Consider the following 22,268-nt stretch of genomic DNA (forward strand, 5'->3'; position numbering starts at 1 on the left):
AATAAGATTATGCAAAACAATTGGAGGTGGCTTACATTTTATGGGTTAATGTTTTGTGAATTAAGAAAAACAACGAATACATAATTTGCTTATGTAAAGTGTGTGGTGTAGATGCAAGTTATATCTGTCTGTATATTTACATATATGTGTGTGTCTATGTATATACAGAGTGTACTATTGTAATGTACTTTACTAATAACGATACTGTCGTGGACATAATTTAAAATATTATTGAACACCTAAGCTGTAACCTACAGAAAATACTACTTTATACCATATTCAACTCAACTATGGTACTAATATCTTTATCATAGTATTCAAATGCCATTTTCCATTGTCCTCCAACAGATTGCACAATATATTATTAAATTATATATATATATATATATTCAATTCAATCAATGATGATCAATTGTATAATCTTACTATTATTTACACTTGCACCAGCTTCGACAGTCGCTCACACATGCAGCTAAAATGTCCCATCTCGCAAAAGTACACAAGGCTATTCCCTTACGAAAACATGGTGATGATTTGCGATCATTCAGTTTGAATGGGTGCGGACACCGTTTCTATAAATATTTCGTGTGCTTGTTATAACAGGGAAGGCATCAAAATAAATCCCGTTCAAAAGAACAAAAACAAAACAAGAAAAAAACATGAAAAACAATATCTTTGCCAGCAGGTATCAGTATTGCACAAGCAAACAAAGTAACCCTCAATGAAACGTTTTTTTTTTCTTCCCAAAATCACTTTTTTTAATTGTTGAAAAGGTTCATCAAGTGCAAGCATGACCCATTTAACATAAACCGTTTAAAATGTTAAACAACCTGAATGAGTTGATAGACATTATCAGACAACCAGCTTCTGATATTGCCCCTTACAGTGTGTATAGGAGTCACACACAGCAGCCGGTGTTGTATTGCTGGCATGAGGGACATCAGGGGGCATCACAGCGCTGCCGACAGAGGCACCCACTCTGTGACGTCATGCTAGAGCTATTAGAACAAACCCACTTTTAGAGTAAGTAACACAGATGAACTGATCATTGTTCAGAAAGGCTGTGAATTGAGTAGAACATGATTTACCCTCGGGGAAAGGGCAGGAACAGTAATGTTTAATATTCAAGGGAGTGCTACACGTTTGAAAATTAAGTACAAATTAGAGAATAATTTAGTATCAAAAGAGCATTTAGTATCTGGATCTCAACCAGATGAACTGGCATAATCCGAGGCTGTGCTTTGCCTGTGTGTGTCAGCTGCTTCTGAAAGCAAGGTAAGGTACAGGACTAGGAGATCAGTATGTTTGAAAGACATTACAAATATTGAAGCAGCTTTCAAGGTGTTATGTTTTTTTCCAGATCCCACAGAAAGGTCTTACAGCCTGCGAAACAATCCCTTTCCTTTGGTCCAGTTTCTTTATTCCCTTTAGATTAAACAATACGATTCAGAAACCATGTACCCAGAGAGGTTTAAGTGAACATTACAATTATCCATAACCAGGATAGTTATAATTTGGAGGCCACCAAAACAGAGATCTCCTCAGAAGGCCTCACACAGATTGACATCGGTGCTGGTCCCTGTGGGGAAGATTGCAGGAAGGAAACCTTTAGGGATGAATCTAAAATGCAGAGGCTTTTGAAGATTTTGGGCCGGCCTCTTTCAAAAGTGTGTCCCTGTGGCGCCTCCGGGCAGGGCTAAGGGCACCTCTGTCCTGGAGCGCTGGCACAGGTGCCCTGCAACCCGAGCAGCAGGATGTGGGATCCGTGAGGCCCCGGGCGGGCAGTTCTCGGTGGGGATCACCTCCGCTGCGCTGGTCGCAGTCGCTTCTATAAAAGTGCATGGGAGCCGGTAATCCCCTCGCCCCGGGCCCGCAGACGCCAGCCAGATTAATCAATTAAGACAGTTATGCCAGCAACCGCGTTTAATCAGGGCCTTCCCAGTACTGCGCTGTAATGGGAGGATACTCTTCATTAGGGAAATTTCCAAGCATCAGTCAGGAATTCCACACTTGTCAGTTTATAAAAACACAAAGAGCTTACAGTGTGTGTGTGTGATTTGCTGAGGTAATTGAAAACTTTGCTTATGGTACACATTCTGATTTATGTATGAATGCATCTTCAAACTATACATTCAAGCAGAAGAAATTAACTAAACATTATAGCTTCACATTTTTTGCATGCATACATATGGTGTGTGTGTGTATATATATATATATATATATATATATATATATTAAAGCTAACCTACCGTTTTCTATGTTCTCTATGAAGTAGTTCTATGTGTAAAGAAGTGTGATGAATGTATAATTAACCAATTAAATGTAAACTTATAAAAATCATGATCTAATTATCCTCATAAATCTGTAAATTAAATAAAGCCTAAAACGGAGACTATTGCTTAATTTAATGCACTGCTAATTGAGTTCCTGTACCGCTCTTTAGATTCTGAAGCTGTCAGGTTGTAAATATGTATTGTTCCTTATTTATTTTTTACTCTTCTAAACCTTGTAAGATGCCTTGCATGCAGACATCCTCCAAATAAATCAACAAATACAGGGCAGGCTTTAGATAAACGCTCTAGAACAATGCATGCGGAGAAAATGTCATTCAGGAATTGTGGCGCCCCCTGCCGACAGATGAAGATACTGCAGCCACAGACGAACACGGGACTTTCCACTCCCTGTGAAGAGGGGCTGAGCTTCGGACCCGGCGCTGAGCTGGGACACGACACTGTGCGATACTTACCTGCCACTGAAAGCCCTCCCAGCCCTCTTGATTAGATTTAAATCTGGACTTGATGTGTAATATTGTATTTAACCAGCAGAGGGCAACCTTAAGGGGAAAAACAGTCCGTGTTTTAATATTCCTAGTCTTGTTTGGGTCGTGCTTTGTCTCGTAGGGGATTTGTCATGAGCATGCGGTTATAAATGCGTGTCATTATAGTTAATTTTATTATGAATGTTTCTACAACTATCCTTCTCCCAAAAAATGTAATATTCAAATGACAGTGCCTCGCGAATTTGTTAACCGAAATAAAGTGCTTATACGTTTTAACAGACACATCTTTACAAACGTGCATATTATTTACGCATGACATACCCACCTCCCTGCTTTTTCAAAAGTCCAAACTGTCCAACTAAATCAGTTATTTTCATGGATGTTCCAAATATGGTTTCCATTCACAGCGCTTTTTAAAGGAATTAAAGTCACATTCAGACCCACAATGAAGTCCAGTATTGAAACCTTGCCTCCACCGACATGCAGTGTGCTGGCCAAGGTGCTGAAATAATGGACTGGTAGAACTGGGAGATGCCACTTCACGCACTCGACTACAAGACGATTAGTTTTATTTATCTCACACTAAACACAATTACCACCTTCACAGAACATCTGGTTTTGACACAAAATCATGTGAAACTGATTTTTCACCCTGGAACAGAGGAGACTACGTGGGGACTTGATTCAAGTCTTCAAAATCATGAAAGGCATCGACCACATCAAACCAGAGGAGCTTTTCCAGATCAGCAGGGACACACGCACCCGGGGACACAAATGGAAATTGGGCTTCAAGGCATTCAAGACAGAAAACAGGAGACACTTCTTCACACAGAGAGGCGTCACAATCTGAACAAACTCCCCAGCGATGTGGCTGAAGAGACAATTTGGGAACATTCAAAAACAGACTGGATAGGATCCTTGATCACTTAGTTATTAATGGACACCAAACGAGCACGATGGGGCGAATGTCCTCCTCTCGATTGGACTCTTATGTGTTAAAACTGAAAATCAAGTAATGAAACAATGAATACAATACCCAAACCAACTCGCCGTTTCTGTTGTTGCAGGAATAGGACCCAGATATCGACCTGCGTTACTCAAGACTTACTCACCTACAACTCCATCACAGATCACGCTGAGCCCGAGGCACAAATCACACAGGCGTCCCGTCAGTAAACACACAGCAGACGGAGGTCAGTTAGAAAAGGAATTTACTACAAATACCTGAGAGTTTTTAAGCAATGAACAAAGTTGTTTTTCTTAAAAACAAAAGACACCAAACACCAGTTTCCATTTCTTTTTCTTCGACATTCAGGCGTAATTTAGTTTGTTCCCCCCCCCACCCCTCAGATATGTACATCGCTCTTTATAAAACATTCTGGAGTTCCGTGATTTCAGAGTCTCTGCAGTAGAAGTTAGACTGTAAAACCTTATTAAAACGGAAGATTCACATATAAAACGCATGACTTCTGGTTACTGCCGGCAATTTTCCCCATCTGCATCGCTGACGTCTTGTGTGTTCGATCTGCAGCCGAGTATTAACGAGGAGGTATTCTGTGTATATTAATAATAACAATGCATCTCACATGAATTAAAAACGATACTGGGCCGTCTACATACAATGGTTTCAAATAAAATCCCGAAAGGTTTACACTTTTCTTTTCTCCCCCCACATTTGCCCGCAACACGCTACGACTTTAGAAATACATTTTTTATCACAATTTTCAGAATACCTCAATAATTGTGTCAGAAAAAAGCCCAGCCTTACAGTATAGCATAATCAAGCAGTGACCGGCGTGAAACGGCTGGAACTGTCGCTCCTACTGCACAAGTATCACATCCTTCTCTCCCTCAATACTTTGATATCATTTTATACCCAGAAACTAAAAAAGAAAAGCGTTGGAAAACCGAGACTCATTTGTGATGCTTCAGAGCTCTATACCCTTGAAGTTTTCCATGAGAAGACCAAGGACAAAATAAGCGTTGCCCAAATCAGTTTGTGTCTGTAACGCATCGGCTATCCAGGCTCTTCCGCTGTCTCTGCCGATGTGTCTCATTTCTCTCTACCATTTGTACAGTTGCCAGTTTCTCGAAGGCCGCAGTGCCATCGATCCGTCCTCCCACTTCGGTGCATCCGCTCGGCCGGCATGTAGCACCAAATAACCCTGGAGCGCAGAGAGGCCTGCTGCCCAGCCGGCCCGGGGTCGCCCAGCACAGCCTAAAAAGGGTTGCGGTGGACGCCTGTAGCACCAAGTTATAGGGGCCAGTTTGAGACGAATTCTCTATTAAAGTAAAAAACCCAGTTTAAAAAAAAAACCTATAGAAAAACTCTTATAGATCCGGTTATTAAAATACAGAACAACACTTATCACAATATTTTCTTTTTTAAATCATCTTACGGACCAGAAACAATACATTTCTCTCTTTTCTTTTTTAAAGGCAAAAGTATCGCGAGAGAAGTCCCTTGTGGACAGGCCCCCCCCCCCAGCACCCAGGAAGGACAGGCCCCATCTCGGCCCCAGGGAAGGACGGGCCCCTCAGTATTTGTGCGGACGCCACCTGCCATCCCTGGACGAGTCCCGGCGCCGGTCTATGTTGTCCCTGCTGCTGCGGCCGCCCCCGCGCTCGTCCTGGTGGTAGTAGCCATCGCGCTGGGCCCTGAAGTGCCGCTCGGAGCCCGGGTCCACGCCCCGCTCCGGGCCCCGATGCTCACGGCTGTAGTGCCCGGCGTCCTGGTGGTGCCTCTGGCCGCGCTGGGGGGGTGCCTCCTGCTGCCAGCCGCCACCGTAGCCGGGGCTGCCCTGCCGGTAATGCGGGGAGCTCTGCTGCTGGAACCCGGACGTCAGGGCCGCGCCGTTCAGCTGCTGCATCTGCCAGACGTTGTTCATCTGAGAAACGGGGACAGGCGACGATGAGGCTGGTTTATTTCCGAGCCGATACACAGTATACACACATTTCACAAACATGCAGAGAATAACACAGCACAGACCGGCTGCCTGACAGCAGAAACGCCTGCACGCCGAGCGGACCGAGAGCAATAGGGTTGGCTCTTCCTTGTGTACGCTGATCGTTCTACATATATACCAAACATACCACAAAACAAGCTCTCAGAAGTGGAACAGCAGCCCGTAGTGAAAGGATGGGAACGGCGATTTGAAAAACTCAGAAAAGAAGTTGTTGCTAATTTGCATAATATATTGATGATGTCACAAGTTACTAGCATATAGAGTTGAAAGAAAATCCTATTATTATTATTTTTTTTTACAGTCAATGCATATAAACAAGGACTTTTTTTAAAGCACAAGGAGGCGTTTTCTCTCGAACAGTAATTGTGTTTTTATTTATTTTTATTGTTTATGTATGGGTATTGATTTTACTTCCCTTGATGAGTAGTTTCCTCCCGGTGTTCAGTAACATTAAAAACAGACAACTGTGCTGAAAGTAGTAAATACTAAAGACACTGCAACACAGTGCCCTTGACATGTGGGTAAACTATAGTAAAAATACAGAACAGCACAGTAACACAGGCATACCGGCAAATGGGGGACACTGCTCTTTCAGAATGAAAAATGTATACATTACCAGTGTAATCGTATATTTTCTAAACGCACTGCAAAAAGCCAAATGAGAGCGAGTCTGATGAGTGCCACACGGTTGTTTTATTCAATTTGATCTAGTCTTACTCACAGAGGGCGACATTAGACGGGTTATTAGCGCTTCAGATCAGGAACAGGCAACCTGCAGCCCGTTCATCACATGACCGCAGCCCACTCGTTACTGCCACCTCACGCGTGATTTTGCATTTTAGCAATATCAATGAGCCAGGAAACCAGGACCAACAACGAGAAACTACAACAGGTACGTTAACAAGTAACGCCACTAAAACACGCTGTGCGCCGAGTCTCCCGCTCTGGGACAGGAGATGCGAGAATGCTTCTAATCTGAATTAACACGGTAGTGCAGAACATTATTAAGTTGACCTTAAAGAGAAGAACGGGAGATGAAACGGAAACGACACCGCAGAAGTCAGTGGCAAAGAAAAGCCGCAGCGTCCAAAATGAGCATCGAGGTGCAGGAATGGGAAGAGCGGAGCGAAGTACCGGTAATTTGGCAAGACGTACAACATAAAACCAAGACACGCTTTGACACTCGGCATGCAGATTTCACACTCAGTGTCCCGCCGAGCAACAGTCTTACAAATCAGACTCTGAACACGTACACTAAACAAGTCGCCACCCTGTTGCCCTGACTGAGTCTCCGTTTTGTTTCATATTTAAGCGTCGTTTCATATTTCCTGGCTTCTCATTACAAAAATAAATGAATACATCAATAGATAAATAAGTAAATAAATCCAGTTAGTTCTATGTGTGTACTGTACAGAAAAGTGAATTGTAATTAAACACCATTCTTAATTATACAGCTATAGACAACAATAACCTCTGCCTGTGTTTGGCAGATTACAATGAATTATGTACTGATTGTTTTAGCTCTATGCGACTCTTTACTATATTTTTACACTCTGAACATTTGTTACAAACTCCACATGTAATTTGGGGGGAAATAATAAATGTTCCCTAACAAAAATGTATAGGAAATAAAAAGGTATGATTCAGGACATATTTATTTAGTTTTCTACTGCAGCCCCCCCATCCTGTGCAACCTCCAGAAACTGGCCCTCCACCCCCAGACATCGGGAATCCCTGCTTTCGATGAAAAGGTGTGCTTGGAGACGAACCGCATAAGCGCAGTCCGCGGCAGTGCACGGGGGATCTGGGGTCCGTTGGACGGCGGTCAGCCTGTCGAGCTGGACACTCACCATGACCTGTCTCTGCAGACTTTCTGGGGAGGATAAGGACCTCTGCATCAGGGCTGGGGGGGAGCCGATGAGGGGGCTCATGAGATCGGCGGCCCGGTCGAACCTGGAGAGCAAACAACAGCCCCTTAAAGCGCTTGGAGACACAACAACGCAAACACTGTCCCTTATGGCATCATCCTGCATCTACAACCCCCACCTCTCCCATTGTAAAGGCTTCGGCCCCGTTATTTTCCAGTTTGAAACAGTTACACTGACATTATAGATCTTTACTGGGGATCAATACTTATTGACATACATGGTAACGACAGAATGGATTGATCGGACCGGCTGATGTCCGGCAACAAACTGACAAAACGTTTCTGTGATCGTTTCAACGGAGCCCCATATACCTCAGACTTAACACTTAACACAGACTGAGGAACTGAACCTTTTCACCCTGGAACAGAGGAGACTACGTGAGGACTTGATTCAAGTCTTCAAAATCATGAAAGGCATCGACCACATCAAACCAGAGGAGCTTTTCCAGATCAGCAGGGACACACGCACCCGGGGACACAAATGGAAATTGGGCTTCAAGGCATTCAAGACAGAAAACAGGAGACACTTCTTCACACAGAGAGGCGTCACAATCTGAACAAACTCCCCAGCGATGTGGCTGAAGAGACAATTTGGGAACATTCAAAAACAGACTGGATAGGATCCTTGATCACTTAGTTATTAATGGACACCAAACGAGCACGATGGGGTGAATGTCCTCCTCTCGATTGGATTATGCTCTAAACACACAAATGAATCACACGGCCCAGCGCATCTGAAGGGTTGCAGAAACAGATGCAGCCGCTCTGCCTCATCCCTGCAGCCACATGCACACTCTTCCAGCCGGTATTCCTTCACCGATCACAGGCGTTCGAGTACAGACAACACACCTGCCCGCGTGTGCGGAGGGCGCGCCGGAGGGGCTGGGGACCGGAGACTGGGCTGGGCTGTTGGCATCCGTGTTCCCATGGCTGCTCCCTAAGACACAACAGGAAACCAAGTCAAGTAACACTCTGGGACCGCAGCACGGCATGCAGACTCTTAAAACATGTCAGACTGTGGTTTGCTTTGAAATTTAGTGTTTTGGGCAAAAAAAAAGGAAACTGTGTGCGTGCACACCAGCACCCCTACACCCATTTATTGTGAATGACACAAAAGACAGAATTTACTAACCTGATCTGAATTGGATTTTCAGGGGTCTCCCGAACAGCCGGGTCCCGTTGAGCAGACTCATCCCATAGGGCACCGACACCTCATGCTTGAAATTCACGAAGGCAAACTGCTTGGCTTTTCCATCCTTATCCTTTGGTATTTTCACTTTGATCATGGGGCCGGCCTGACGTGAACAAACACAATACACAAAAAGCAGAAAGCATGAATCAGCTCGGCAGAACCGGACATTTACTGTGTTGGGTCCTGCTGCCCCTCTCATTCATCTCTTACACTATGATGATGCCAGCTGATGAGATGTGCATGAATTGAGAAGCACTGAACATGCACTTCATATAGAAGAGGTCTGACATGTTCACATTAACGTCTTAAAGCATGCAATCGTGCAAACGGCCCATTACAGGACTTAAATGGTGAAACAGTGCATCAATTTAATGCATATGTAGCTTTGAACATCAACCGCAAAATAATTCAATCTTTTAAATAATAACTTAGGGTGTGTTTGCAAAGTTGCAGCAGGACAGTGGGGGTTAAAATGCAGAAGTCCGAAGGGTATCTGATCATGTATTGGCATGGCACGACTATGGTAGTTACTCATTTCAACTGCCCGACATGCTATGCACGTTGGTCTGAATTGGTTTTCCCTTCAGTGCCGCGTTTCGCTCTCGCAGTTTGCAGGGCTCCACAGGGAAAACGCCATTTCTCCCACATTTCTTCCCCTGTGGTAATTATACACTGTAATAACTGCAGTTTCGCGGTTGTTGTATTGCTTTAGCTTCATACCTGTAAAAACAACTCGAATAAAATCTCTTCTGTCACTCTCGGGTCCAAATTCCCCACGAACAGTGTCCGGTCGGCTTCCTCGGATATCCCCATGTTTACGTAAAAACTGTTTTAAAAATAATATATATACATATATATTTTTTAAAAAGGGATAATCGATATAAAAACCCGCAAAAACGGAACAGGAAACCCAGCCGTAACGCAACACTGCCAGGCCGCTGCCGTAGCCTCGTTTTCATTCGGGGTTTTGCCACGCAAGCCTCGTTTCCAGTCAACAGTTTTGCCACGCAAGCCTCGTTCTGATATGATGATTTAAGCCGTTCTTGCTCTTTTGTGTAATTAATTGGGTGGGAATTAACGTTTGGAATGTATTTTACATATATATACATGCGTCATTTTTCTATATAAAGACATGCAATGTTTATTTAAAAAGAAATGTTGCCACCAGCTTGGTTGAATGCGCTTTAATGTAATCCCAAACAACTTTGCCCTTAAATTTAGCCTATTTAGCTAATACATGTAGTTACACATTATGCTTTTTTAATTACCTGGCAAGTCTTTCTAATCATAAGGGCTCAACAGTAAAATACAGTCGTTACAGCACAATCAATCACTGCACACACAAATAAATAAATAAATAAATAAATGTTGTAAAATGCAAATGTCGTTTCCGCGTTTTCGCTGTCATCTTTACGACACCGTGTCGGAAGTCGACCAGGATGCCGGCGAGCATGAGAGCGGCGTGGAGCTGCGCTAGGACAGGCTTTGGGAGACGGCTGCTCACGCCCGGACCCGCAGAATCAGCGCCAGCCGGGACCCGGACACTTGATCTGCCAGCTGCTGCTGCACGGCTCTGCTGCGCACTTTACTCTGCATCTGCCAGAGAGGGCAAAACTGCGGGCATAACTGCGGGCTTACGGTGCAGGCTGTCTGGGTTTGATCATCCTCCCGCACGGACTTTCTGCAAGATGACAGCTTCCCCGGTGTCTGTGGCGGAGAGCATGGGCCAGAGGCTGGTGTGGGTGGACCTGGAGGTACCCGAGTCATTTTAGCGAGGTTGACTTGTTTACAAAGGCTACCTAAGGCTTGCGTTCAAGTATAGCGAATATGTCCGCAGTTCTGCGCGGCTCCACCAATGGGAGCGGTGGGATTCCGCAGATCTGCGCAGAACTGCGGACATCTGCGCAACATGAATGCGACCGAAGTGTTCAGGAGAGAGAGCGCGATTGCTGTCAAGTTGCTGATGCAAATCTCTCTCTCTGAGGGTGGAAACGCCTTCAAGTATATTAGTTGTTGTTTCTGGTAGAAGTTTCTAGTTCTCTAATTCGTGTTTGCATGATTTCAAAACAGCTTCGGAAATGCCACTTTGTTACTGGGTTCTTTACATATACATACAACTTAATTTAAAGTCTACTTAATTTGATGACAAGGCTTTGAATCCAACCCTCACCCGGATAAGCGGGTTTGGAGATGGATGGCTTTGAATCCTTAGTGAACGAGCTAGAAAGAAACGCCGTTAAAATGTTGATGATTGTAAATCCTACGATGAGTTTGCAAAATCATTTAACCTTACAGTCAGCTATAATCTCTCTAATGCAAAAATAAAAGTGGCAGAGCTAAAGCTCATTCTGCATTGCAAATATCTGAGCAAACTGCATTTTCCAGTGTTTATTCCCAAAAAGTATATATCAGCCTGCATATATTTCAGTGCATGATTGAGCACCGCTGAGTGCAGTGTCACAGCCCTGATGGATTTCTCTGGCTCTCTCCTGGTCCAATAACTGTCAGTTAGTTTTTTTTTTAAAGCTTTCAATAAGATTATAGGCAGGGCCTTTAGTGGCGTATTGATTAAGCTCTGGGTTAATCAAGGTTTGCTCAGTGAAGCTGCAGCCTCTTCTCTTAATTGTGACAGATGACAGGCCTGGATATCGAGAAGGACCAGATCATCGAGATGGCTTGCATCATAACGGACTCGGACCTCAACGTTTTGGCGGAGGTGAATATTCTCTCTCTCTCTCTTGCTCTCTCATGGTTGTTTCATCCTCTGTGTTTATGGTGAAAGTATCCCTGTCTTTCAATCAACAGGGCCCCAATTTAATCATCAATCAGCCAGACAAGCTGCTGGATGGCATGTCCGACTGGTGCAAGGAACATCACGGTAAGGTAAATATGTAGCTTCAGACCACTCGGCTGGGATGACATGTGGAAATGGGAAGATGTTAAAAATCGATACATTCACTCCCATTCAGACCAGGCTGCAGCATTGAATGAAATCAATCTAAGTGCTACATCGGTATGTTTTGTTTTTTATGCTGAAAATTTGTAGATCTAAAGTATTGAATTTGTGCAGTTACTTCTTGGCAGTGCAGGAGGGGTGTGGGGGTGGTTGGGGGGGCACGCCATGATGCAGCACCATGCCCGGAGGCGTCGAGCTCCCTCTCTGTGCGTCTCCCCTCTCCAGTCAGGGCTGACGCAAGCCGTGCGGGACAGCAAGATGTCCCTGGAGCAGGCGCAGTACGAGTTCCTGTCCTTTATCCGCCAGTACACCCCCCCTGGCCACTGTCCTCTCGCAGGTAACCAGTCCAGCTCCGACGCGCGCACACAATCACACAGCCCTGTCAGAGTTTACTGCGACCTCTATGGCCGTAGCGTTGTGCACTCGGCTCGGGAGAGCGGGTGAAGCGCGCTGACCTTTTTCTCCGTGTCGGCGTCTTTCCAGGGAACTCGGTTCACGCCGATAAGAAGTTCTTGGACAAGTACATGCCCCAGTTCATGCGTCATCTTCACTACCGGATCATCGACGTGAGCACGATCAAGGAGCTGTGCAGGTAAACGGGGGTCAACCTCTTTTGCAGAGGGGCATCGTTTACATGTGTGAATTGATTCAGATATTCACATGGGTGTCATCCAAATGCACGAGATGATCTCCAAGATGTGGGCTGCCCTGGATGAGAGCACCAGCCAAATAAACAACTGAGAAATAATTTGTTCTCCTGTCAACTAGTATCTAGTCTTGGATACTTCAAAATGAAATCAAACCATCCGTATGATTACTGTTCCTCACCAGCACCCTGACAGCTTGCATGTGAACAAGCTCTCGTCTTTGGCCTCTCTGGGTCTTTTCTCCCGTATCGCACTCATCGTATTCTCCCCGGGCGTTGTCGTCCGCTGTTCTCCGCTTTCAGACGCTGGTTTCCAGAGGAGTATAAGCTCGCGCCGAAGAAGAAAGCGTCGCACAGGCAAGTTGTCCCGATTCGCTTGTAGATCTCGGAGGACTGAGGGCGGTAGCCAACATTAGATGTGTATCAGGAGTTTTGCCTTGAGCCCATATCACGAAAAGAAACAAGGGAAATTATTTATAGGGCGCTTACTAAAATATTCCAGTTGACACTTAGAACAGGGGATGTGCCAACTGACTGGAAGACGGCAAATGTCACACCAATCCACAAGAAAGGGGACAAAACTGAGCCAGGAAATTACAGACCAATCAGTCTCACCTGCATCACCTGTAAAATGTTGGAAAAACTTATTAGACAGAAAATAGAGGATCATCTTAATGAAACCATATTCTTGGAGATAGTCAACATGGGTTTAGACGAGGCAGATCATGTCTTACTAATTTATTAGAATTTTTTGAACATGCAGCTGCAGCTGTAGATCACGTGAAAGCATATGATGTAATATACTTAGATTTTCAGAAAGCTTTTGATAAGGTTCCACACCAAAGACTGATCCTCAAATTGGAAGCTGTAGGCATTCAGGGTAATGTAAGTAGATGGATTATGAACTGGTTGATGTCTAGGAAACAGAGGGTGTTGATTAGAGGAGTTGCTTCTAACTGGAGTGAGGTTGTTAGTGGAGTTCCACAGGGATCAGTACTAGGGCCTTTGCTTTTTCTAATCTATATTAATGATCTGGACTCTGGGATAGTTGGCAAACTTGTCCAATTTGCAGATGATACTAAAATAGGTGTCTCCGCAGACAAAATCTCAGCAGCACAGGTTATTCAAAGGGACTTAGATAATATTCAGTTGTGGGCCGACACCTGGCAGATGAAATTCAATGTGGACAAGTGCAAGGTATTACATGCAGGTAACAAAAATGTCCACTATAATTACACTATGGGAGGAACAGATCTAGATGAAGTAACGCATGAGAAAGACCTAGGAGTCTATGTGGACTCCTCACTTTCTCCATCCAAACAATGTGGGGAAGCAATAAAAAAGGCAAACACTATCCTATACACATCATCATTTTATTCCTGAGTCAGTGTATTTATATTCACAGAAGTTGCTTTTTAAAAACAGTGTAGAATTCTTGTGAGTCAGTGCTAATTACACAAAAGAAAAAATATTTGATAGTGAAACTAGTTCGGCACTTTAAAAATAAATTACAAATGTTGGAAAAGATGGCAAAACTGTTATTTATGTATTTCCCCCTTTCTAGAGCCTTGGACGACATCCAGGAGAGCATCAAAGAGCTCCAGTTTTACAGAATGAACGTCTTCAAAGTGGAAATGGAAGAAAAGAAACAGAAAATCACGGAAAACGGAGAGAATGACCAGGCGTCCCGCTGAGCCGGAGGGGTCAGTTTCACGGAGAAGAAATAAACTTGAAGACTTATTTGCACACAGTTGGGAACAGTTGCCTTTCTCTGGGGCGACGTTGTTTAAAATCCCTACTGTATTGTTGCTGTGAATGGCAGAGAAAGCAGTGTGTCTTTTATTTTAACATTTCTCTTTGTTTCCTTCTAACTGCAGCTTGTTTTTAATTTGCTCATGAAGATGCCCGTTGAGTTTGAATGTCTGCTTTGTTTCAAACACATCTGCTTTTAATTTTCATTTTCTCCTGGTGTTGAGATAATAAACCTGTTTGATGTTTGCTTTGTTTACGACCATCTTTAATACAGCACCATGTCATTGGGGTCTGTATCTGTTTATTTGTTTTTAAACAGACGCCACACCAAATCCCCTTCATATTGTGCTCTGTTTTTAATTCAAATTGAGCGTTAATACAAGTATTGTAGTTGTGTAGATCAATGATGACATTGAAAAGCCGGTGGATTAAATTGATGTGTGAGAGCAAGGACATTAATGGGCACAACATTGTTTAAAATTGCCATTCCAGGGTTTTCCGCTTTGTAAAAGGTGCCGTTCCCAATTTGGAAGGATTTAATGTTCTTGCTCTGATGCAGAAACATCTAACGGACACATTTACAGCTCACTGAAGTCTTCTCATAACCAGCTGTTTGATGCCAGCGGAGCACAGCAGGAGGCCGACTGAAGGCATCCATATTATGATGTCATCAGGGCCCTTATTTAGTCATCTAGGTACAGTTTATAAAATTCCTAAATCAAGCAATGAAGCCTCAGAGTTCATAACTGACTCACTATTATTTGCTCTTCCGATCTGCTCTTTCTCTGCCTGCACGTCAGCTCGAGGAAAGCAGACACAAGATGGCAGTGTGAAACCTTTTGTTACTTTTGTCTCCTAGTGTTATTGCATGCAGTGGTAGAAAACAGATAACCGCTAAGGGTGTAACCGGACAAAACACGAGTCCTATGGCTATTTTTTAGTACGTTGCATTTGCAGGAGCTCCTTTAATGAACAACTCAAAGCACCTTCATAAATAAGTAATGATATTCCTTACACTTTGGGTTTAGGTGGAGTTTTTTACTGGGTTACTTGCTAAACTGAATAGTGTGATGTCCACTCAAGAGTGGATAGTTGTATCATTCTTAGGGCTTAATCACACAAATAATAGGCAGGATTAACAAGCTTTGGGGGTAAAGTTAATGGAAATAAATGCAATTATGTGGTGACAGTGTTTCCCAATCATTTTATATTCTTACTTATGTTATATACATAACATATAACAAATATATAAGATTGTGAATATATAGAGTCGATCTCAGGAAGTGGAAAAGGCCAGTGCTAGCTTTTACACCGTGAGAACCAACAACACTGAGTGGAAGGAACAGCCACCCAAAGGAGCAGCAGCACGTGGGGTGAAGGGTCTCCCTGCGTGTGATGATTCCACTTGACAGGTGAAGGAATCCAATCACATCGAATCGTTTCCCACCTGGTTAGGTGATGTTAAAGCAGCACAAGTGCGATCAGTGCCTGACAACAGGATCAGGTGGGTGGGTGTTCGTGCAGCCCAGTGCACCCCCGCTCCGTACACACAACACGGTGGAGGGTCCAGCGAATCACTGAACCTTGTGCGTTGCGTTTGCACGACTCGCTAACCTGTGAGCCGCTGTGAGCCACAGAGCCGCATAACCCACTGAATGATGAGCATTTAGTGTCGGGAAACAACACATATTTAGAGCAGGACCCATCTGTTGAGTGTTGTCTTGATAAAACAGCGTTTTTGAGAAGACCAGCTAAAATGAGATCGCCTGTAGATTCCTTGGCCTGGTTCAATAAACCTTTGATGCTTTCGGTTGCAAACTGTGCGGACAGAAGTCCTGGTCTCACATCTGTAATGTGTGTTTATTAGTCTTAGCAGGACAAATCCTTTTTATTTTTACATGACATACCTGGGGAAATGTATGAATGGTAGGAACGCTGTGGAAGAAGGGAACGTCCTGTTTCTTTGATGAGAAGCATGCTGTGCACGGCGGTGCCTGCTCAACGGGGTGGACCTTTAAATAGTGCAGAATTAGAAAAAGGGATATATAAGAACCTAATATAATATATCATCCTGCGTTCAAATGAATTAGACGTATCTGTTAGCTGGTTATAAGCTCTACAACAATATACCAGTGCAAAAACATAACAGCATCAGTGCAGCTGCCTGTTTAAACTCACCCCCAGTTTTAACCAGTGCAATTATACCTTTAGTGATTTGCAACCTTGGTCCTGCTCAGCCATAATGTCTTCTATTGTTGGCTCCAGCTGACCTCCGATTGATCCACTGATCCAACTTGATTACTGAAGGCAAACAATACCCCCTCCCCTCAATTATAGCTGAAACGACTTGTTGTAGGACTAATAACAGTAACACAGAGACTGGTATACTGTATTTGATTTCATCATTAAAATATGACTGTCATCAGTACCATGTCTAATGGAAATGCCTCTATATTTACTTTGGTTATAAAAGTTATCTGGCTCCAGCCTGAAGCAACTGAAATTGAGAGACACTGGATTTACTCCCTACTGCACCTCATCTGTGTCAGAAGCTCCCTGGCTGGACAGAGGGAGACACATTGACCAGTTGTGTAAAACTCAAAACACACGTGTCATCACTCCCAATCGGTGAATCACCTACAGGTGTGCAATAAAACACAGGCTATCGAACCCATTCATCTGCTGCAAGTTTATGACCGACCCAAGCAAACGCTACGGTGCGGAATAACTTGGCATTGCATATTTTATTACAAATCAAACAGTGATCATTCAGAAATCGTAAAAAATATACAATTTACTTGTGAAGGACATATTTACACGTTTCGTATTGTTTGTCTGAATTATTTTGAAACATCTCAGCAATTAACAAAATCAAAGAAAGTGGCAAGAATGAACACTGAGGGAAAGTCAACAGTGGCTTAAAGTTCCCCGTATTGTACCGTGCTGGCGTTTTTCTGACACCAACATACACTTGTAACAGACAGAACTGAGCAGAGAATATGAAAGTGCAAAATACGTAGAGTTGGGAGAAAAATAAGAAGGAAAATACTAAACATTTCCTTTCTGGTGTATTTACAGATTAAGGGTTAAAGCCATTCCATAGTAACATGTCCTAGTGTTAAAACAATCCCTTTCTCTTGAAAAATGCATATGCAGTTCACAATATGGGGAATCACAGGCCTGCAGTATAAGTTATTGTACATTGAATGCAATACAGTGGAAATAGATATAGATGAAATATAGTAGACCTTAAATCAATAATTTATGGTTTCATTTTTCAGTGTCAATGTTTCCTGTGTTTGTTCCTCGTGCTTGTGTCTGTGAAATGTGATACTAAGGTGTTTAGAAAGCATCTGTATACTTTTGATTGATGAAAACTACTAAACTACTACTAAACTTTTGTTTGTTTTGTGTTTTTGTTTGCTACCCCATAATTATTTCAGTTCAGTAAAGACTACGGATTTAGTTTTGTAAGGGCCTGAAGACATTTGCAACTTGCTGCTCATTTCATAAGCTTTGCAGCTTGATGTGGTTCGAACTGTGTCAGTAATCCAGTTTTTCTTTGATTTGATGCAATTAAATTAAATTAAACCCTCGTTCCCCCATTTGTACAACATATGGATTTAACACGTACCAGAGACAGTGGTCTTTCGTGGAGTGCAGTAGCAGAGAGCTTGAGAAGTTGCACTGAAAGGGTTTTTGTGGAAGACAGGAGCAGCCGACGGACATATAAGCGCCCGTGCCTTCCCTTCTCTATAGCAGTTCCGTTCATGGATGAAAATGTAGTTTAGAGAGGTTAAAGGGCTCGGGATTTCACAGACAGAAGACTAAAAGCCCTGTGGCACTGCGGAGGTACAGTATAGTGAGATATTGAACAGGTGGAGATACAACACAAACACATCTGGAATTCAGCAGGTCTCATCTTGTTTAAGAGAATTTTTTCCCCTTCAACAAATCCTCTTCTAGTGTAAGAATAACAGCCAGCACAAAAATACATTTTCCCCTTTTCCATTTTCCATGCTCTCTCACATCCTTCGGCGAGAAGTTCCAACAATGCCTCTTCCGGATGAACATTTTATGCACTTGACTGTCTGCAAGGAGCGAGGTACTCCCAGGTTATCTAAAAGGAATCCATTGTGCTAACCTTAAGGGTGTTACACCATCAGTCACTCCTAATATTTCCTGACATTTCATCCATCAACTTTATTCTGAGGGAATAAAAATAACAAGGCTGTCTCTTTGGGGGACGCACTCAAATCAGAGAACGACTTGTCCACAGTCATAAAAAGACAGACAGTTGCAGGCTGTGATGTCAGCGATGGGATTTCAGCTAAAAAAAGTCACATTATATTAGGTACATTATGGCACTGTAACTTTGGACACTAGAGGACTGCAAAAGTTTCAGCAGAAGGGAAAACTGATCATATTTGTCTTCATCCTTGCAGTTCGGAAGAAGTTAGTGTTTGTTTGTTTCTGCCTCTCCCATTGGTTTGTAATGTATTTATTTATATTTATTCAGCTAATTTGACATGATGTTGACCTTCTGAGGATGTACATAGAATATAATTAAGCTTCTGTAACTATAAAGTAAATATTTATCTCTTATGTAAAAATGAAAAAGATGCTTTCTCAGTTAAAATGAAAAGGTTAAATGTATGTAGATGTATCCATATTTTTTTAAAAAGGTCTTTATGTCTATTAAATTGCATTTCTAGCTTATTAATGAATCCATAAGGGTTTTAATCCTCCACTAATAGCGTAACTTAACACCAGATAAATTCACCACCTAGACTTATGTGTCTGTGATGATGGCCAGACATGGAAAATAAGTATCAAGAAACATATTCTAAACTTATATGTCAGATATGTATTGCAATATTGGAACATGGCAAGAAAAATACAGTGGAAAAACATTGCAAATATAACAAAATACATTAAAGCAATAAGTGTCTATATTACAGAAACACTTCATGGGTCTCATTCCGGACGGCTGTGTTGTTGTCCATCTGGGCCGGAATTTTCCAGCTCCGTTGTCTCGAAAATCAGCGAAGCAGGGACAGAAATGTAACTGGGCATGACTCATTTAATTACCTAAGAAGCAAGGAGCAGAGTTATGGAAAAATAGCATTATGTGATGTGTCCTCGTGTATTGACCACCTGTGACAAATTAATTTCCCTAACAGGTTCATTATACCCAACGTAATTAATTAGTGCCCCTTTAATTCAGACGTGTAGTTCGTTCCCTTGTTGTTTGAGCTTATGCTGCATATATTATTCCATAAACACTTGCATGAATAACTCAAGAAGCCCCTATGAAATCATATACTTTGACATTGATGTATATCATCACCCAAACAGTTATTTTCTTTCTTTCTTTCTTTCTTTCTTTCTTTCTTTCTTTCTTTCTTTCTTTCTTTCTTTTAAATTAATCCTAAACTGTGGCACTTGCTTATTTTGGGATACGCAGCTACACAAAACACCCAATCTGATACATAAAGGAGTGGAGAAAGTGTACACAAATTCCTAAGAGAGAAATGTGTGTTTAAACATATGTAAATATAGTTTTGTATTTTATTATATTTGCCAACATATTTAAATATATTTTCCCAGCCATTTAAAATATTTTCAGTTCAGTATATTCATTTTATAGGGTTTTATGAATGGAGTCCAAGTCAGCAATGAGAGCTAAGATGTCCCCCTGTATTTCTGTCAAATGTTTTTCTTCTCTTTCATTCAGTATATTTATATATTAAATCATTTTTTAAAGAAAGAAGGAATCATAAAGGCACATCTCCAGGGCTACGTTTTTCATCCAATTGTTTTGTGTGTAAGTTTTATTAGACAGAAATATAGGTGTAAATGAAACCAGTTTGATACCCTTCAAAATAGTAGATTAACAATTATTAAAAGTCTAACATATGAAAAACACAATGGTGTAATGACCAAGTTGAAAATACAATGCTATGAAACTGAAAAGGATATGCCATCTAAAAATCTGTTGTATTGAAAATGTTTTGTGATTAGTTGTACTGTGAATATATCTGTCATTCTCATTCAATAATATAATCCACCTACTCTTATGTATGTGCCAAAGTACCATTTAAAAGTGTCAAAATCCCTAGTATATCAAGTAATGAAAAATATTCTGCAATATTAATCTGTTTGTTATACACACATTCTTAGTTTTGTTAACTAATTTTGGTTCTTCCAACCTAGGAAATAATAATAAAAGAAAAACAACAAACAAACAAACCAAAAAAACATTCAAAAAAGCAGTGATGAACCAACTTCAACATCTGAGAACAGATTTGAACGTTTTCAGAACTGATTTACAGCAGTTTCCCTCATTTCCTTATAACATCCTTAAGAATCTATAACCTATAGCGTAACAATGAAAAAGTATCATTCTCGTACTTTCCCGATTAGAAGCTTCTACAGACTCATCTATAGAATATCCATCACTTCCTGATCAAAGCTCACACATTACAATGAATTTCGACAGATTTAGAAAGCAGTACACGATTGCCTATGAATATATGCGTGTGTCCGAAGGAGGAACGCTGCAGCATGGATAAAAAAAGCAGAGCAGAAGTTGAAAAAGGTGTCAGTAGCTGAAGAAACACTTGCTATGAAAATGCTTCAAATGAATAAGGTAATCAGAAACTACAGATTTTGTGACAACTTCTTCCCACACCTCCTGTCCCACAAATTGCCTTACGGCTCCACAAAAAGGAAGTGGACCACATGCTCTTAGCCAAGACTGGACTCGTTCCGTATTGACACTGGAATCGTCTTTGAAAAAGTCATGAGGTGCTTGAAGTCGAGTCTTCGAGTTGGTTTGTCTGCAATTCCACCCTCCTCACCTCCTCCAGAAAGTGCTGGAAGCTTCATACATTTATAGGTTTATAGGTTCATCAAGAGTCAGAGAAGCAAGAGTTTAAATAACGTAGTGGTTCTTCACAGTCCACCAGGGCGACACGGTTGACAGGAGCTGTAGCTGTACGGCAGGGGCTTGTCATCTTCTTGTCCTGGTTGCTGGAACATCTTTGGCTCTTTTTAATTTTTTTAGTAATATTATTTTGTACCTGGAAATTATGTAAGGTAACACACTGCAATTCATTCCTCCATGCTGTTATTCTTTGAGTTCAGAGAAAAAAGAAAAAAGAACTGTAATCCCAATATACGGTGGATTTTACTCGCCCATCTCCTCGACTTGGAACTTTAAAATAAACAAAGTAAAACATAGAAAAACGTTTCACCTTTCCCAAAAATTGAGAAGATATCTGGGGGGAACGGGGGCCTACGCTGCTTTTTGTTTTCCTTTTTTTAGAATGCATTCATTGAAATATATATAATTGTCTGTTCCTGGTTCCCTACAAAGATCCCTTCAATTACATCCTATATTATTGTTTTCCTTTTCAGAGTGTCTTTCAGCAAAGAGTACATTTGTTGTTTTCGTCTGCTTTCCTCGTGGGGGCCTGCAGGGTTTCCTAGACAGTCTGAAAGGCCTTGGTCTGGGCAGGAATCATGACAGGCGTGGCCCCCATCCTGGTCAGGTTTCCAGGGCTGAGCTTGGTGTTGTCGGGCTCTGTCTCCTTCGTGATGACCTGGGTGTAGGTGGGTGGGGACGGGGTGAAGGTGGGAGGCTGTCCGTTCTCTTTCAGTGTGGTGACAGGGCGTGGGCGGTGGCCGCGGGGGGCGCTGCTGTGGACCATTGACTGTGTCGAGGAGGCCCCTGAGCGAGAGCTGCCCGAGCGAGATGAAGAGAGAGAATTGGGTTTCACCAGTTTGGCTTTGGGGGCCTCTGCGTCTTCCCTGCAGGGGAAAACAAAAGAGAAGTAACCAAATAAGCCAAAAAGAAGAGTGGCAACGTTGTAATAAAGTGAGCACAGTGGAATCATGGAGTGGCAGCAGAAAGTTGGACATGCCAGACTCTGTTTACTGTGTTTACGCTTGCAAAATAATCTGATTGTGATTGGTGTGCCCTGAAATGCCAGACATGGACCTCTGAAATGCACTGACAGTGTTCCTGGGCACTGATCAGGGACCG

The 22,268-nt window shown here is 42.4% G+C and overlaps 3 protein-coding genes across 3 annotated transcripts in view; 1 reads left to right on the top strand and 2 right to left on the bottom strand.

Annotated features, from left to right (window-relative positions):
* Window positions 1-3,973: 3,973 nt before the first annotated feature.
* Window positions 3,974-9,822, bottom strand: rbm7 (RNA binding motif protein 7). Its single transcript, XM_066709831.1, has 5 exons — window positions 9,585-9,822; window positions 8,805-8,967; window positions 8,522-8,609; window positions 7,596-7,698; window positions 3,974-5,667 (listed from the first exon to the last, which is right to left on the bottom strand). The coding sequence occupies exons 1-5, from the start codon at window positions 9,675-9,677 to the stop codon at window positions 5,317-5,319; spliced, it is 798 nt and encodes a 265-aa protein (XP_066565928.1). The 5' UTR covers window positions 9,678-9,822; the 3' UTR covers window positions 3,974-5,316.
* A 450-nt stretch (window positions 9,823-10,272) lies between these two features.
* smfn (small fragment nuclease) lies at window positions 10,273-14,464 on the top strand. Its single transcript, XM_066709818.1, has 7 exons — window positions 10,273-10,618; window positions 11,497-11,580; window positions 11,670-11,747; window positions 12,046-12,157; window positions 12,304-12,412; window positions 12,770-12,823; window positions 14,031-14,464. Exons 1-7 carry the CDS (start codon window positions 10,304-10,306, stop codon window positions 14,158-14,160), a joined length of 882 nt encoding a protein of 293 aa, XP_066565915.1. The 5' UTR covers window positions 10,273-10,303; the 3' UTR covers window positions 14,161-14,464.
* Window positions 14,465-18,120: 3,656 nt separating this feature from the next.
* The window catches only part of clmpa (CXADR like membrane protein a), a 49,501-nt gene continuing 45,353 nt past the window's right edge, over window positions 18,121-22,268 (bottom strand). The window contains exon 7 of the mRNA XM_066709843.1: window positions 18,121-22,033. Within this exon, the coding sequence (XP_066565940.1) occupies window positions 21,709-22,033 (325 nt within the window). The 3' untranslated portion in view covers window positions 18,121-21,708. The remainder of the gene's footprint in view (window positions 22,034-22,268) is intronic.

The sequence above is a fragment of the Amia ocellicauda genome, chromosome 1, assembly GCF_036373705.1.
Source record: "Amia ocellicauda isolate fAmiCal2 chromosome 1, fAmiCal2.hap1, whole genome shotgun sequence".
NCBI lineage: Eukaryota > Metazoa > Chordata > Actinopteri > Amiiformes > Amiidae > Amia > Amia ocellicauda.

What these genes read in the sequence shown, in the direction of transcription:
- rbm7 (XM_066709831.1), bottom strand. Translation starts at nt 9,677, where the DNA reads ATGGGGATATCCGAGGAAGCCGACCGGACACTGTTCGTGGGGAATTTG. An exon ending in TATTCGAGTTGTTTTTACAG is followed by an intron (nt 8,968 to 9,584) that starts GTATGAAGCTAA and finishes TGTTCACGTCAG; the next exon opens with GCCGGCCCCATGATCAAAGT. An exon ending in CCCTCCGCACACGCGGGCAG is followed by an intron (nt 7,699 to 8,521) that starts GTGTGTTGTCTG and finishes TTTGCTCTCCAG; the next exon opens with GTTCGACCGGGCCGCCGATC.
- smfn (XM_066709818.1), top strand. Translation starts at nt 10,304, where the DNA reads ATGCCGGCGAGCATGAGAGCGGCGTGGAGCTGCGCTAGGACAGGCTTT. An exon ending in ACCTCAACGTTTTGGCGGAG is followed by an intron (nt 11,581 to 11,669) that starts GTGAATATTCTC and finishes TTCAATCAACAG; the next exon opens with GGCCCCAATTTAATCATCAA. An exon ending in GCAAGGAACATCACGGTAAG is followed by an intron (nt 11,748 to 12,045) that starts GTAAATATGTAG and finishes TCCCCTCTCCAG; the next exon opens with TCAGGGCTGACGCAAGCCGT.